General features: G+C 38.1%; 1 protein-coding gene across 2 annotated transcripts in view; it reads left to right on the top strand.

The window, feature by feature from the left end:
• LARS2 (leucyl-tRNA synthetase 2, mitochondrial) overlaps positions 1-16345 on the top strand; it is an 87129-nt gene that overhangs the window by 44946 nt on the left and 25838 nt on the right. For both annotated transcript variants that reach the window (XM_051789142.1, XM_051789140.1), the window contains exons 10-14: positions 433-537; positions 3264-3379; positions 4350-4633; positions 7865-7963; positions 10755-10892. In XM_051789142.1, the coding sequence (XP_051645102.1) occupies positions 433-537; positions 3264-3379; positions 4350-4633; positions 7865-7963; positions 10755-10892 (742 nt within the window). The remainder of the gene's footprint in view (positions 1-432; positions 538-3263; positions 3380-4349; positions 4634-7864; positions 7964-10754; positions 10893-16345) is intronic.

Genomic DNA, 16345 nt, shown 5'->3' with positions numbered 1-16345 from the left:
AAAAATCAATCATAAGGATATATGTTCCCCTGCAGTTTCATCTGATTTTTTTGGTGGAATTTTGTAATATTGTATGCTAGTATAGAAATCGGGGCTTACTAAAGCCGATTAATACAACTTTGCAGAAGGCCTGCATTTTGGTCAAAGACTGAATTTTTTATTGTATTTCAAATCTTACTCTGTTTTTATTCAGGTGTTTGTTATAAGTATGTTTTCTAATCATGAAAATTTGTCAGTCTGACTAACGGAACATTTTAATGTATCTGAGCTTTTTAGAAATGTGGTTAAGTTTTTCATTTTATTTCTTTTTAAAAGAAAATTGTAATTTAAAATTCACATATGTTTAAGATAAGCTGCATTCTAATGGTAAGTTATGTTCTTAGCATATCTTCTGTCATGTTTTTCTTACCATATTATTACATTTGTTTTCAGACTCACTTACTTCAGTGACAGCTGTGAATTTGCTTACCAATCAGGAGATTCCTGTAGTCATCTCAGCAAAAACCAATTTTGATAATTTTCTTGATACTAAAATAGGTATGTGACATTTAATGTGTAAGTGGAATAGTATAGTCTTCAGTTGCCGTGTTGAAGCACAAGGTACAATTGCAATAAATCTTTGAACACAGAGGCTCTCTCCTGGACTTTGTAATTCTGTTCTTCGTTAGTGAAGAAGGGACGGGAAAGTAGCTATGTGGAATCTGTCTGGGGGAACTTACAGGATGATAAATTTAAATGGAAATATTATAGAATTAGTGCATTTAATGAGCTAAATTTGAGGATCTGCATATCTTAAGAAGATTGATTATCTACAGTGCATGTGTGTTTGGCTGTCTCCCACCACCCTTAATCAAAACAGAACTGTACCGTTTTTTGACAAACAACCCTAACTTCTGACTTTTTTTGTGTCTTATGTTTACATAAATTATGCAAATCATTATAGAGAAATGTTTCAGACAGTAAATGTACAAAACTTCAAAGTTTGACTTTTACCTGATAATATTTGTGTTGAGGCCAGTAAAATAGTTCAGAGCAGGTAATAGTTATTTTCAGGTAGTCTTGGACAGTTATCTTGGATCCTTTATCTCTAAAGGAAACATTCCCATAATTTAAGGTACCTAATATAGAGTTGAGGATCCATAAGTGAAGGGGGAGGGGTGTTGCTAAAGGATGCTGAATTGCCTGCAGTGGGCTTGTGTTCTCAAAGTTGTCCTGTGAAGCTGCCTGTCTAGCTGCTTTCCAGCACTGGGAGCCTAGTCCCCCAACTTGGGCAGCTTAGTACATATGCTTAGATAATGATTGTCCTTATAAGCAAAATTAGAAATAGTACTAAGTTTTAAAACCAGTGTCTGTTTTAATCTACACCCACTGAGCTTTTTGTTTACTCTTGTGCCTTGCCACGGTCTCATCTCAGCTACATTGAGAAGACAATTTTCTGTGCCAGTCCAAATAAGAAATAGTTATGTCTTCTTCCCTTTTCCCATTACCTTCCTTATCCCTCAACTCCCTTTTGTTGCCTTCCTGTTGCTGATACTTCTTTCCTGTCCTATTGCTGCTGCTTTCACCACTGCCTATATTGGCTAATCTTGCAGAACTGGACTGAATAAAACCAGCTGACTGTACAAAAATGTCTTGGATGACCCTCACAGGGCTAATGGAAATTATCCACTTGTATACCTTACTTATATCATACCTGCATCTTACACTTTAGATATGACTCTGGTTTTGAGAAACAGAATTTTTCCTCATGTAATAGAAGCCAAATAATTGAGATACCTAATCTTATTTTTTCCTTAAAAGCTTCCAGCTTGCTTACTGGCACATACCTTGGTCTTATGGCTGTTGGAAACAGCCCAGCTCTCCCTGGGAAGGTCTGGATGCCAGCTGTTGAGCTTTGCCAATGTACATTAATAGCATCATCTTTTCAAAAGAAGGCAAACCAAAAAGTGGGAGCTGCTTTTTTCCGTTTGTAGAGCATATTGTGAAGCCACCTGTTGCAGGCTGCAGGGCTCATTGTCAAATTAAGATACATACATTATTTTGTAATATAGCCTTGAAGTGGCAGGAGTGTACATGTGCTGGAAAGATAAAATAGCGATTCCATATTTTGCTAGTTAAGGAGTTATTTATTTAAAGGAGTTTTGCTTGATTTTCTTCAGTTATCTGCTTCCAAACTTCCACGTGTTGACAGAGTGAATGTAGAGCAGGCATTTCATTGCCTGAACAAAGAGGATTGTTAAACCAGTTTTAAGTGAAGCAGTTTGTATGTTAATAATTCTAATGTGCTCAGCCAATATTATGAGAGTTTTTGTCTGTAGTTTTCACCAACTTAGTGTTGGCATTGGCTTGTCGGAATAAGGTTCTTTGCCTTTTAAAGATGACAGCAATTGTGCAAGACTGTTCAAACTATTAATTAAATTATCAGTGAAAGGGAAAAATATGTAGGAAGATGTATCTCTGTGGAAATAATAAATCTGTTAGTATCTCAATGTTATTTTAGAATACTTGTGATAATAAAGCTAATAAATGTGAAAGGTAATCCTCCAGACCAGAACTAAAATGGATGACTGTCCCAAATAATAAGATGCAGCAGGAAAGATAGCATCAAGGGCCTTAAATACTGCAATTGACTTGAATAGCTGTAGGAAGTGTTCTCACTAGTTGTATTCTGAGTAGAAAATTGATGTTATTTGTATGGTTTTTCTGAATTTATAAACAAATCATGTCTTTGATAATAAGTTAAAGGGAGAGTAATGTTAGAGACAGTTATGTTGTGGCACATTTTAATAAGCTATGAAGTTAGAAAGAGATTGAATTTATTGTTGAAACAGGAGGACTATTTCAGCTGTTTGTTTACTCTTTGATTCTCATATTAGCAATTAGAATTAAAATTTGTATTTTTAAAATGTATTTAGATAATATAGCTGTATTGAAAATTCTGTGATTCTATCCAAATTTTGTAGCTTTATTTTTAGTTTTTTTCAGAACCATCAAATTTTCAGCTTTTTCTGCAGTAGGACATTGATGAACATTTGAATTACAGAGGAACTGAGAAATGCATTTGTAATTATTGCTGTTTGAATTTTACTGCTTAAAGAATAAGACAACATTTTTATTCTTAGATATTTTTCTTTAACTCCTGCAGGCAATCCTAAGTCATTATAAAGAGAGTGTCATAGAAATGAAATGCTTTTTCCTCAAAATGATGATTGATATCCATGTTAGTCAATCCCTGAACTGATTAATTTTTTCATCCCTCCTAGGAATTCCTAGTACTAGTGCAGAAGATGCTGCAGTAGCTAAGAATCTGGGCATTTCTTTCACTGAAGTCATTGAGACATTGCCAAATGGTTTAGAGAAGGTCATTAATTCTGCAGAGGTGGGTATACAAGTATGGAGTTCTTTCCAACTTAACAGTACAAACTAAATCTGTTTTCTCAGGAGTGCCAAATACTTTGTATGATTAAAGGAATTTTTTTGTTGTTGTTGAGAATCAAGCCAAGCTTATGCTACCAAATTTCTAGGAATAATTTAATGATGAAATATGTTGCCTCTGCTGCAGCAATTAAAAAAGTTTTTTCCTTTTATGAGGAAGATTGTACTTTCCTCTGTATTGGTTGGAGTTCTATAATAGAAACTGAATAATTTAACCTATGTTAAAAGTTGATTGTTATTTCTTTATCTCAATAGATTTTCAAGTTAAATGATAATATATTAGTCCTTTTTCCACATATTCACTGAAATGAAATGTTTCAGCCTTTATAGTAACATATATGCCTCAAGTGGCATAGAAATCTTAGCTTTAGGTATAGCTCTTGAAAAAATGTATTTGATAACAGACACAAAGCTTATATTCTCCTACATGCCAGATAGGATCTAAGTGGTTAAGGTATTTGTGAAGGCAAGAACAGAAAAACCTAAAATGAGCACAGGAGAAAGCAAACTGTTTTAACATTTGCATTTCCTCAGTTTCTACCTTGTGTTGGTAATAGAATTCTGGGAGTTTCAGTATTCAGCAACTGATAAAGATATAAGCAGTAGGTACAAATATATGCCAATAAAGGCTGAAGGCATCTACAAGACTCTTTCTCTGCCTTGTTCTATTCAGCCCATCAAAAATGTTATCCTTTAAGCAAGAGGGCTCAAATGAGTAGCTGCTATGTGAACAGTCTCTTGGACAGGAGGATGTTAAGCTGTGGGAAGGGGAAAATTATTATAATGCTCATAAACTTAGACTCTCAGAAATTGCATTAATGAGTTTTTTTGTCTGTTCTTGCATTTTCACTGACAACAAGGATAAATTTTTGTTTCTTCTGCTTCTCTCTTTTTTTTTTTCTTTTCTCAATCAGATCACTGGCATGACTCGGCAGGAGGCTTTAAAAGCTATTACTCAGCAGGCCAAAAATAAAAGAATAGGTGGAGACCTAACAAGTGACAAATTAAGAGACTGGTTAATATCTCGACAGCGGTACTGGGGAACTCCTATTCCAGTCATTCACTGCCAGACGTGCGGCACCGTTCCTGTACCTTATGAAGACTTACCTGTGGTGTTGCCCAGTGTAACCACCTTCACAGGAAAGGGAGCCTCTCCTTTAGAAAGTGCTCCTGAATGGGTGAACTGTCCCTGTCCAAGGTAAGCCAATGCTGCATTTACTGCAGTCGGGGAGAGATTGCTTTGCACCTGCCCATTTCTTGTGCTGTTTCCCGAAGTGTTGGCGACTGACCGCTCTAAGACAGAATACTACTCCAGAATGATGTTTAGTCTGACTCAGCGTAGGGATTTTTTTCTTGTATACTCTATAAAACTCCTTTTTTGCAACACAAACACCCACAGTTATTTTTTCATAAACAAGCTGAAGCAAAACTCACTGGTTTTAAGTTGGAGGAAAGAAAAAAGGAAAAATAGAATGATTTTCTCCCTGCTTCCCATTTCTTAATAGTATTTCTCACTTCATTTACTACAATTATTTTAATTATCTTTCACCACCAGTGTTCAAATGAAGCTTATGATGATTATTAAATTATGTCCTTTTGTTAAGGAAACAAACATTGTATTCATTTTCTTGCAATAGTCCAACAATAAAGTGTTCCCTAAGCTATATAAATCTTGATCATGAAGAATTACATGCACTATACATTACAGATAACAGCATGTAATTCAGATTGAAGGAGATAGTAAGTATATGCACAGTGCTGTAATCCTTACTGTTTGTAGTCCAGCTTTTTAAGAAATAAACCAGCCTAAATTAAGTAGTGAAAGATATGTTGTGAAAATCAGTTGTGTAATCTTGAGGGCTGCTTAGATACTCTGTACACTGAAGTTTGCATATAGGCTCTGTGGAAGGAACTGGTAGAACATGAAGTATCCCAGAGAAGTTTTTCATCAACAGTGTAATGCAATGCTGCTGCTAACAGACTGACCAAATGGGAAGTATGTTACCAGGCTGCAGGCAGGGGAATCAGACATAAAAAGACAATATGGCTCTCTTGATAATGTAGGAGATTCATAACATCTATAACTTCATTTTAATTTTTAAAAGGTAGAATATCAGCAGGGTTTTTATTTCTAATTATGTAGCTTATGCACAGCAGTTCCATGGTTTTCTGGGAACGTGTATTTTGACTTTTGTTGATAACATGTATTTTTCACAAAACAGACATTTATTCCTGTGTTTCTGCGTAGAAAATTTCTTCTCAGACGTGCCTATTGAAACTGCAGATAGTAGTGTATTTTAAAGTGCAACTTTTGCAGTGAAGCCTTACTAAATAAGATCCATAGATTTAGTAAAACCCCCAGAAATGCCTTGGTCTACAATTCTAATTTCAATGGAAAAATTTTCCTGATGTGACTGAAAGTCACTGTCTGCACTCTTGGCTTCCCCCACAACCTTAATTTAAAAATTATTTTGTTATATACCAGGCAGTAATATACTTTTGATGTATAGCAAATACTTATGGTTTCTGTATAGTTATTGTGGCTGCTCTACTTAGAAGTTAATCAAGGGTATTTGTTGAGTCAGAAATAAAGTCACACAGGATTAATTTCTTAGCCTAAAATGTGGTAGTTTGCTGAAATTCACTTTTTTTCTTTAATTCTCACCTTTATTTGACTTCTTAATTCTCACCTATTTGACAGCTATCTTCAGTATTGCTTATCCACATCTGCTACAGTTTCAAATCCTTTGAGCTATTCCTTTTGTGTGCATAGTCATTCTTGCTTTTCCTTGCTCTGAGAAGTTACATCATCCCTGCCTTTAGTCCTTCTCTCCAGTAATAGGGGTTTTTTATTAGTTGCATTTAATATCTGGAATTAATAAGGAAAGCCAGATGGAAAGATACAACAGTCTGAGTATTTGAGTGACTATAATGTTAGCAATCATAAATGGGAGGAGATTGTTTTTCATTGTTATACAAGTCTAGGTAGTTGTGTTAGTCATCTGAATATTGTCTAATGAGATTACAGTATTGTGCTTGTAATCACAATATTGATATAAATTGTATAAACTTTTAAAGATGCCCATGCTGTCTCTGTGGTAGTGAGCCATGTCCATTTAGAGCACAGAGACATGAAGCAGATATAATTATGGTTTAATGAATGTAAAGTATTCTTGCTTTTGACTGAAAAGCCATTCTTTTTCAATGCAATACAATATTCTTTTACATTGGCCAAGTCTTTACTTATATGTACAATTTCATAAAATTATTATTCTACATTAAAAGTCAGAAGTAAAATTCCTTTACTACACTATTCCCATTGAAAGAAGAATTCGCTGTTAGAGAAGGACCAGGGGCAGAGACAGAGTGAAGCAAAATGTTAAGTGGTGATCCTCTCTCATAAACTTGCCTTGGCAAACCAAGCTGAAATATCAGACAGACAGGCAGATACATGTTGCAGCTCAGTCATCAAGCCTGATCAGAGACTAAATATGCAATTGGAAAATATTAAATAGCCAGTCCCCATTTATTATGTATATTTATTACACATACACATACAATTATAAACTGCATACATTTCTTACATATAGCCAATGGCATTTATAGATGAGTGTCACAGGTTGCGAAGTTTCATTGACATTAGAATAATCCCACTGTTTTAACAGTAAGAGTTTTAGAAGGGATCATTTACAACAAATAGAAGTTTATTAAATGTGATTATTGGCTCCTGCATACAATTAATATTCAAGGAGAAATTACCAGAAAGTAACTTGAGCTTCTAAAATCTATTTTAAAACTGTTTCTCAGGGCTGCCAGTATAATTACAATCAAAAATCATTTTTTGTAATCACAAATTAAAATTGTGCTACAAGGTCTAGGAGAGATTTGCTACATCTCAGTGAAAGCTGAAATTAAACTAAGTTTATTTTTTCTAGAGATAATAAATGGAATCTGCAAAGACCGTTTTGTACAGACAAGCAGTGAGAGGCAACCACCTGCTCCTTCTGCTAAATGTTTATAAAATTATTTGTCAGCTGGCACCTAACAAGTGTGATATATATTCAGTACCCATTAACTTTATGGCTGAGTACACTTTTCCATGCTTTGTTTCTTTTAAAATGACAATTCTAAAAAATTCCAGGAACTTATGATCAAGAGGGCTGTTCCATGCAGTGCCATCTTCCACTATTGCTGGATGTGATGAGTGTTCAGGCTTCTTTTTGGTTTGCGTTTTGTATGTTTTGGGAGGGAGAGGGAAGGAGTTGGCCCTGTTATTGATGTTGAATCTTTCTGAACATGTCACTTTTCAGATTGTTTCAGACCCCTTCAGTTTTCAATCTAAATGTCTTTGTGGCCACTCTGTATATGGTCGTTTTTTCCAAGCTTGTCACTTACCTAAAAATAGCTTTTCTCCTTGTCTCTTGCTCAGGTGTAAGGCAGCAGCACGGCGAGAAGTCGATACCATGGATACATTTGTTGATTCTGCTTGGTACTACCTGAGGTACACTGACCCTCACAACACGGACAGGTGAGGGCTGCCGGCACAGGGCCATCAGGGGCAGGCCTGCTTTAGAGAAAAGAAGGGAAGGAAGAGACCAGGCATTCTGATGCTTCCAGCTTCTAAATGCCTTTACAGATGATGGTGTACACTCTCACACTGCTCTCATTGTGTGCCTGCCCCCTGGCTTGAGCACCGCACAGGGGAGATGTTGTGGCTTAACCCCAGCTGGCATCTAAGTACCACACAGCTGCTGACACACTCACCCTCCACTCCCTGTGGGCTGGGGAGGAATCAGGAGGAGAAATCAGCTCCCTGTGGGCTGGGATAAGAACAGTTTAGTAACTGAAACAAAGTAAAATATTGTAATAGAAAGGATAGGGAGAGAGAGAGAAAACTCAAGAAAAACAAGTGATGTGCAATACAACTTCTCACCACCTGCTGACTGATGCCCAGCCCTTCCACAAGCAGCGACTGGTGCCTCCCAGCCAACTCCCCCAGTTTATGTACTAGGCATGACAGCCTATGGTATGGAATATCCCTTTGGCAGTTCAGGTTAGCTGTCCTGGTCATGGTTCCTCCCCCCTTCTTTTGCCACCTGCTCACTGGTAGAGCATGGGACACTGAGAAGTCCTTGGCTCAGAGTAAGCGCTGCTGAGCAACAACCAATACCTCACTATGTTATCAACATTATTCTCATACTGAATTCAAAGCACAGCTCTGTACCATTTAGTAGGAAGAAAATAAACTCTATCACAGCCAAAACCAGGGCAATAGACTAGGAGCTGGTCTAAAAATGTGGCATTTCGTTGCTCCCATGCCAGGAGATGTACAAGGACAGGATGTGTAGACACTACTGTGTAAGCACAGGAGCTACAGGGCAAGGGGCAGAAGTTTGCACAAAAGCACATTATGGGGCAGGGCACAGAGGAAATGTTCAGATGAGAAACTGAAAACACTCCTTAGCAGAGGGTTCCATCAGGAATAACAGACGGCCTGCCATGACTCTCTGAGACTGTGGTAAGTTGCATAGAGTGTATCCTCTCTGGCAATGGACTGAGCAGTTCAGTGTGTGGACAGACAGTGGTGTTCCACTGGTAAGAAGAGGAATAGTCCAGTGTAACATCCAGCTGCCAAGAACAGCACCTTCATTTCTCTCCTTTTGAATTCTAGTGACTCTTCCTACTTCCTTGTGCGCAGACCTCAAGCGAAGTGGCATCACAGCAAGCTCCTGCTGTGTCAACACTTCCACTACGTGCAAAATTAACGAAAGGAGTTTTTTCATGTGCTATGCACTAGTGGCTGGAGAGTGTGGGAAGGCAGATGTAGTTATTTAGCTGTTTTTCTGCTTCGTAGTCTGCTTTAATAGCGCTGCTTGATAGCACTGTTTTTTCCAAAGAGTACTTAGTGCAACATCCCTACTAAGTAGTCTGTGGAAGACAAAAAAGGGTTGCATTTTAAAATATTGATACCACGTGTAGGGCTGTTGGGGCAAGTGTTTTTTTATTTATTGTGCAGAGCAGTGTCTGAGAACGTACTACATATACCCAGTGACTTAGTATTGCTGGGCGAATTATTTTTTTTTATATTTGCAGCACTAGTTTAGTTAAACTAAAGAAAAAAAATCTTTTGCAAACACTGTTATTTCATGCTAATTTTAATTATTTTCTAGATAGCATGAATATATTATTATTGTTACTGAGTTAGGCAGACTGCTTTCTCTCCAGTGACAGTTTGACAAGAGGAACTTTTCCAGAAGTTGAAGAAGAAATAGTCAGATGTAACATTCAGCTGTCAAAGTAACAGCTTAGTGTAGCTAAATCAGTTTTATATTGAAATGAGAATGTTTATATGGTCTGCTGCAATAAATTGCTACCTGTATTTGGTTTATTTAGCTAAGCTAGGCACATGTAAACCCTTCATTTCCATAAGCCATATTTCAGTGATCTGCAATTTGCAAGAATTACTCTACTGATTTTGGAACCCTATGAACAAGTTAGTTTTGATTTGTTCCACTAAAGACATGAATCCCAGATCCATTATTTGCTTCTGGGCTGATCTGTGAGGAAAAACATGTTGCTATTACAAAAATGACAGAGGGAATAATTAGACAGACTGACAAAACAAGTAGATTTGTTGTTAGAAACCGGTCATAAAGAACTTCTATACAAATGGTATTTTTGAGGTAAGAGCCCATTACAATAGACATGGTAATATGTAATGAAGCAGTAAGCAATGCTAGGAAACCATGCAGATGACCTCCAACGGCATAGTAAATTTGCTGTAAATGACAAATTTACTGTCATTTCATCGAGCTTCCTTCAGTTGGAGTGCGGTGACACCTCTGACTCTACAGAAGGTTCTGTAGCCTTAAACTGTGTCATTGCCCCCTAATGGTAACAATGCAAACCTCCGATTAAAAAAATCAACTGCTTTTGAGTGGACATGCCTTTTGTCTTTCACTCTAATATATTTGTATATAAAACTTGATAAATACTTGAAAATTTAAAGCTAGCCACAAGGTATTTATAAAAAAAGTCGTTTAATGAGCAGGTAAATCTTCTTATCACTTTCTCAGGTACTATATGTGAAGTCTTAGTTGCTTGCCTGAAATATAGGAGAATAGTCTCTTTGTGGGTCTGCATCTCAGTGGAAATTAAATTTTTGTCTATAATAAGCATTTCGATAGCAAAATGAAAGTTTTATCACACATGTATTGCTCTTGGTAAACAGAGTTGTCCAGTCAAGTATGATGAGCTACTTTAGTAGCACTTGTCTTTCTTTTCCACATTGTATTTTTTCTGTAATTGTGTTTTTTCAGGCCCTTTAATAGTGACTTGGCAGACTACTGGATGCCTGTGGATTTGTACATCGGAGGAAAGGAGCATGCGGTTATGCACTTATTCTATGCAAGGTTTTTCAGCCATTTTTGCCATGATCTAAAGATGACAAAACACAAGTAAGCCTTACATATTTCTGTAAAAGTCTTTCATATTTCATTTGACTAGCGAGAGTATTAGTGAACATTGTTGTGATGGTAGGACATTACATTGAATAAGTCTGAATTTTCCTACTTTGTCAGTACTTGGTTTCTCGTAGTCAGTTGCACTTTCTGTATGTGTACATACATAACATTTTTATTGCAAGAGTATTAACTGGCTCAGAGCAAGTGATAAAATGCTAGTGTAGATTTTCAGCCTGCAAAAGCATGCATAAACTAGTAACTTCAGGGATTCTGACTAGTGCTATTATTTCAAATTAGGTAACTTCCTGCCAGTAATACCATTCATTTCAGTGGAACCGTGTATATGTAGAAAACTAAGCACTTCTGTAATTCACTGTAGTATTGGAGCTGAACAGTGTAAAACGTGTCTTGATAAGCAAAAGCAATATGTTTTTCTGCTGTCAATTTGTTTTAGAGGTAAAGTTTGATGCAGGATGACGAGTCATCTGTTGTTCTGTTCTTTGGCCTCTCAGATAGGTTCTTAGCTTAACATCCCCATTTCCACTGAAATTCTGCCCTTTTGTACCATAAAATGTCATCCAAGTAATGCCTCAGCTTGGAGGATACTAGTGTCAGAACAATGAAGTGCTGCCCCATGCTCTCTCCTGTTCTCCCAAACAAAGAGAGGATTGAATAAATTGAGTCAATATGAGTGGCCCTATGAGAAGAACTGCTCAGTACTTTCTCAGCTGGCAACTCATATAAGCTCATTCTTTACTAGTATGCCCTCTAAAAACTTGATGTAAAAAAGGAGCCTACATATATATGGCACTGAACTCACTCAAACGCAATAGTTTTGCTCCAAAACTAGAATTTAAGCAGCTTTGAGCCAGAAAAAGATGGACTAGTTAGTGGAGCCAAGCAGAATATTTCCCCAGGTCATTTCATAATAACTTGATGAAAGTAGACAATGTGTTTTCATAACTCGTTCTTGCCTGCAAACAGTTTGCTGTAAATACTGTATTTGAAATTTTGGATGTAGACTATTTGTGTTCCCTCTGTTGCCTCCAGCTTGTGCAGCTGCAGCAGGAAGGCTAGTTCTTCTCTCACAGAGTGGACCCTTTCTCTCAGAAGCACTATTCCTTTAAGCAGAGAATTTCAGAGCTTTCCCTTGCAAGAAAATTTAGGCTTATTAATTCTACAGAAGACTTTACAATCCTAATCCATCAGCCATCTAGTGGAGCTGTAACACACAGCAGCAAAATGTTCTCTTGCTAGTCAAATTCTTCCAACTCTCTAAATTACATTAGCTGTGGCTGAAGTATTGTCAATATAAAGTGAGATTACAGTGCAGGGGAGATGTTCTTGCAAAGTAACTGGTCAACTTTGGTGTGCAACAAAACAGGGAGGCTTTCAGCTTGACTGAAAAGGGGCCCTCCACATGACCTTAAGAACCAAAAGCAGCACAAGGAAAGTGGAAGCAAGAATGAGCTACCACTGGAGAAACATGGAAGCATTGACTAGGCAGACAAAGTTGAATTAGGAAAGGCCATAGCTCGTCTAGAATTTAAACTGGTGAAGAATGCCAAGGCAGTAGGAAAGACTTCTACAGATACATTGAAGCGAACATCAAAGAAAATGTTGGCCTGAGGCAAAATCAGACAAAGAGCCTAAGCAGCAAAGGACAGCCTTTGCCTTGACATTTCCTGTCAAGGTCTGTGCTTAGTAGGAGAGTTTGAAGGAGAGAGATACTACCCACTGTAAAGTAGGATCAAGTTAGGGATCACTTAAGTAAACCAGACACATACAAGTTCAAGGCACGTTTATGACAAGGTGACTGGGAGTAGCCACCATGGATTTACCAAGAGAAAATTATGCCTAACTTAATCTGCTTTCCTTCTATGGTGAGATGATTCCATCTGTGGATGAGGAGAGAGCTGTGCATATCTTTTACAACTTTAACAAGGCTTTTAACAAATTCTCCCATGGCATACTTGTAGTCTGACTGGGGAGGTATAGGCTGAGTGGGTGGACTGCAGTATGGATGAAAAAGCTGTTTGGACCATCAGGTTCAAAGGGTCAATGTTCAAAGTTAGCTGTTTCCAAGTGGTTTTCCTCAGGAGGCACCGCTGAGACCAATATTATTTTACATCTTCAGCAACAACCTTGGCAGTGCAATAAAGTGCTCACCCTCGACAAGTTCATTATCACTGCACACTGAGAAAAGCCATGCCATGCAGATGACTTTGATGAGGGGAAAAGCAGGTCTGAAATCTGAAGACAAGGTTCTGGATTGGACATGGAGCAGATTACCCACCGAACTAGGGCTGTGCCATCTGTGTGGGGAGGATTGCAACAGAGAAGGGCTTTAGGGATCCTGATGAACAGCAAGTTACATGACAGTCAATAGTCAGCGTGACAGTCTGTTCCACTGCGTTAGCAAAACCATGTTCAGGTTTGGTTATCTCTGCTCATCGTTCAGGAAGGCACATCTAGGATACTGTGTCTAGTTTTGATGCGCCCCCCTCTCCCTCTTCCCAGTGTGAGAGACACTGTCAAACTGGATGTAGGGGATTGAGTATTAAGATATTCAGGGGGTGCAGCATATGTCAGAGAAAGAGAGTCTAAGAGAGTTGAGTGTGTTCCCCATGGAGAAGAAAAGGCTGAGGAGGGAATGTAATTCAGTCTACTGCTACCTAAAGGAGGTTTATAGCTAAGACAGAATCAGACTCTGTACAGAGATGTACAGAGAAGGGACAGGAGTAACAGTCACAGATTGCAGCGAGGTTCAGCTAGACAGAAGGAAAATAGTTTTGACTATTGAAGGTGATGAGACTGGAATGATTTGACCAGAAACATTGTGGCATTTCCATCATCAGATATTTTTAAAACTCAGCCAGATGGGACCCTGAACAACCTGAAGTTAGGTGTGATGTGAGAAAAGAGTTTCACCAAATGACTTGCAATCTGAGGACTCTGTGATTCTGCAGCTGTATTAATTTGGAATGTGTTCTGTTCACCCTCGGCTGTGACAGAGTAGTAGCACAAAAGCTGTGTGTGTACCGTAGACTGGTCTAAATATGGTAGGTTGCAGAAGAAAACTCTTAACTTCCAATAAAAAAAATCTAGTGACAATAGCAGAAAAAAATCAAAATTGCTTTCTGTAGAAGCAGTTTGCAAGACTATGAAGAATTCCTTTAATGCCATATAGAATCTGAAGAACTGTGGCATGTGTGAAGATATGTATGTTATAGCACTGCCCTGCGGGTTGGTTGTATGAACTGCTTTGACATGTGCTCAGACTGCAAGATGATTGTAAGAAATTCATCCTCGTGCACAAAATTGTTTGCGTGCTTTAGCTCTATGCATGTTACTGCATTAGGTGCTTTGAAGCCATGAAGTCAAATTAGGATTTTGTTTAGATATGGAAATTATAACTCCTTTATAAATATTTCCATGTGTTTTAAATGTTTTAGCATTGGTCAGAAGCCACTTTTGCTCAGTCTTCTGTTTGAACTGCTCAAGGGCTAGCCTCAGAGATTGGAAAAATGTGATTAGAAACAACAGGCTTATTGTTAGGAAGCTCAAAGTCTCGGTTTCGAAACCCACAGTTCTGGGGGAAGACATTAAAACGTTAAAAAACACTGCCCCCTAGTGCATTTTCAATCTTTCTCTAGTAGCTTAGGTCTTGTTCACTGATTAAATAAAGAAAATTCTGCTATATCTCAGTTAATGAGAGCTGCCACCGTTTAAAGTGTTATCTAGCATCCTTACAAATTTTTATGATTCCCCTATTTCTCTGTAGTATTTTTTCATTTTGATAGGTTTTCTTGGTGGAAATTTTCATTGTTAGGCTCCTATCCTCTTACTTTCAAATCCGTTGAAATATTTCCTGCTAGTCTTTAATTCTGTATTAATGGTTATTAATATAATAATGTGATTGCAAACAGATATTAAAAATCCATAGTGTAGATTTTCAAAGGAATCTCTTCAAATATGGTGCAATGATTATTATTCTAGAAATATTTCAGGCAGTGTGTATAATAACATAGGCATTTACAGACATCACACATGCTTTCATAAGAAATTAAAGTGTTTGTAAGCATTTAAAATTGTACAGGTGTCAATATAGCTTAAATATCCCCTGAAGATGAGGCACAATCTTTTATTTTATTTTTTAAAGCATTGGACTGAAGATGGTGGAAACTGTTCCTCATTTCCTCAGTAATGACAAGGCAGAATAAATGGCACCCTCTGGGTATTCGTACATGTGATCTCAGATTAAGCCCAAATTGATGTCAATTTGATTTAGCAATCTGGTCTGTAAAGTGCATTGGTTCTATAATTAATTCACAAGCCAGTGAGCCCTCCCAGCTGTGACCACCACTGGGAGAGGGCCCAGGTAAGCAGCTGGGGCCAGCAAACTCCTCATCTGTTCCAGCTTAATCCACCATGGTGAGTGTGTGCTGACATACTTGGTCACACCTGCTCAACAGTATTACTGCAAGTACACAGAGTTACACAGAATCTGGTCCTTCCCTAGACTTCAGTAATCAGTTCTGTCTGATGTGTAAGTTGGAAATGGAATGTAGCACATTCTCCCTGAAGGATTCCAAAAAAGTTTATTGTTGCCATTAAGTCAGCAGATTTGACCGTGATAGAGAGCAAATCTGCTGAGTAAGAAGGCACTCTTTTCATATAATGCATTACGGAATAAAAGAAGATATGCGTGTGACAGAAATAGCTTGTTCTGTGAAGGAAGGATGTTAGAGCTGCTCTGCATTCATTTGGGACCTTATCACTAGTGCTGATTTTAAGTAAAAGCACTCAGCTGCTGGCTGTGTAGAATCTTGAATATTCAATATTGTATCATCCTTTTTCTGCATAAAATGGTCAGCTTCCACATTCTCCAATCACTTTCACAAGGTTGCTGGGTTGTTCCAGCTAGATCTAACAGCAGGTTTCACAACCCCGTGAACTCAGCTGATAGTAACTGACCAAGGTCTTGTCTTTACTCCAGGGCACAGCATCAGGCTCTCTCAGCCTTTCTAAAGGTGCACAGTGCAAATACATGCAGGGAGCCCTTGCTAGGGCTATCCCTTCTTCTGAATCCACTATTTATAACTGTGGCAGGTTCCACAGAGTCCTTCCAGCCAGGTCATTTGTAGTTGGATTGAAAGTTCTGCTCACCTTGCACAGAGCGAAGCAAAGAGCATTGAGGACACGGCACTGAGCAGGAATTCCTGATCTGTCAGTCATACTTGCCCTACTATCCATTGCAGGGTCCTGTATATAGAGATGAGTCTGTCACAGAGATGAACTTGTACATGAACAGTACAGAAAGGGATAAGATGGATTACACACTTCATGGCAAGCACAGCTGATCCTTCTTAGAGGTGTCAGACAGACTTCACGGGTGGGACATACAACATGATCAAAAGCTGCACACGACCAAGGTCTCAGTGCTC

Source organism: Manacus candei, unplaced genomic scaffold (assembly GCF_025592945.1).
Source record: "Manacus candei isolate 608988 ecotype Guabito, Panama unplaced genomic scaffold, ASM2559294v1 h1tg000026l, whole genome shotgun sequence".
NCBI classification, from domain to species: Eukaryota; Metazoa; Chordata; class Aves; order Passeriformes; family Pipridae; genus Manacus; species Manacus candei.
The sequence above is the reverse complement of the archived record's forward strand: the minus strand, read 5'-3'. Positions and strand labels throughout refer to the sequence as shown.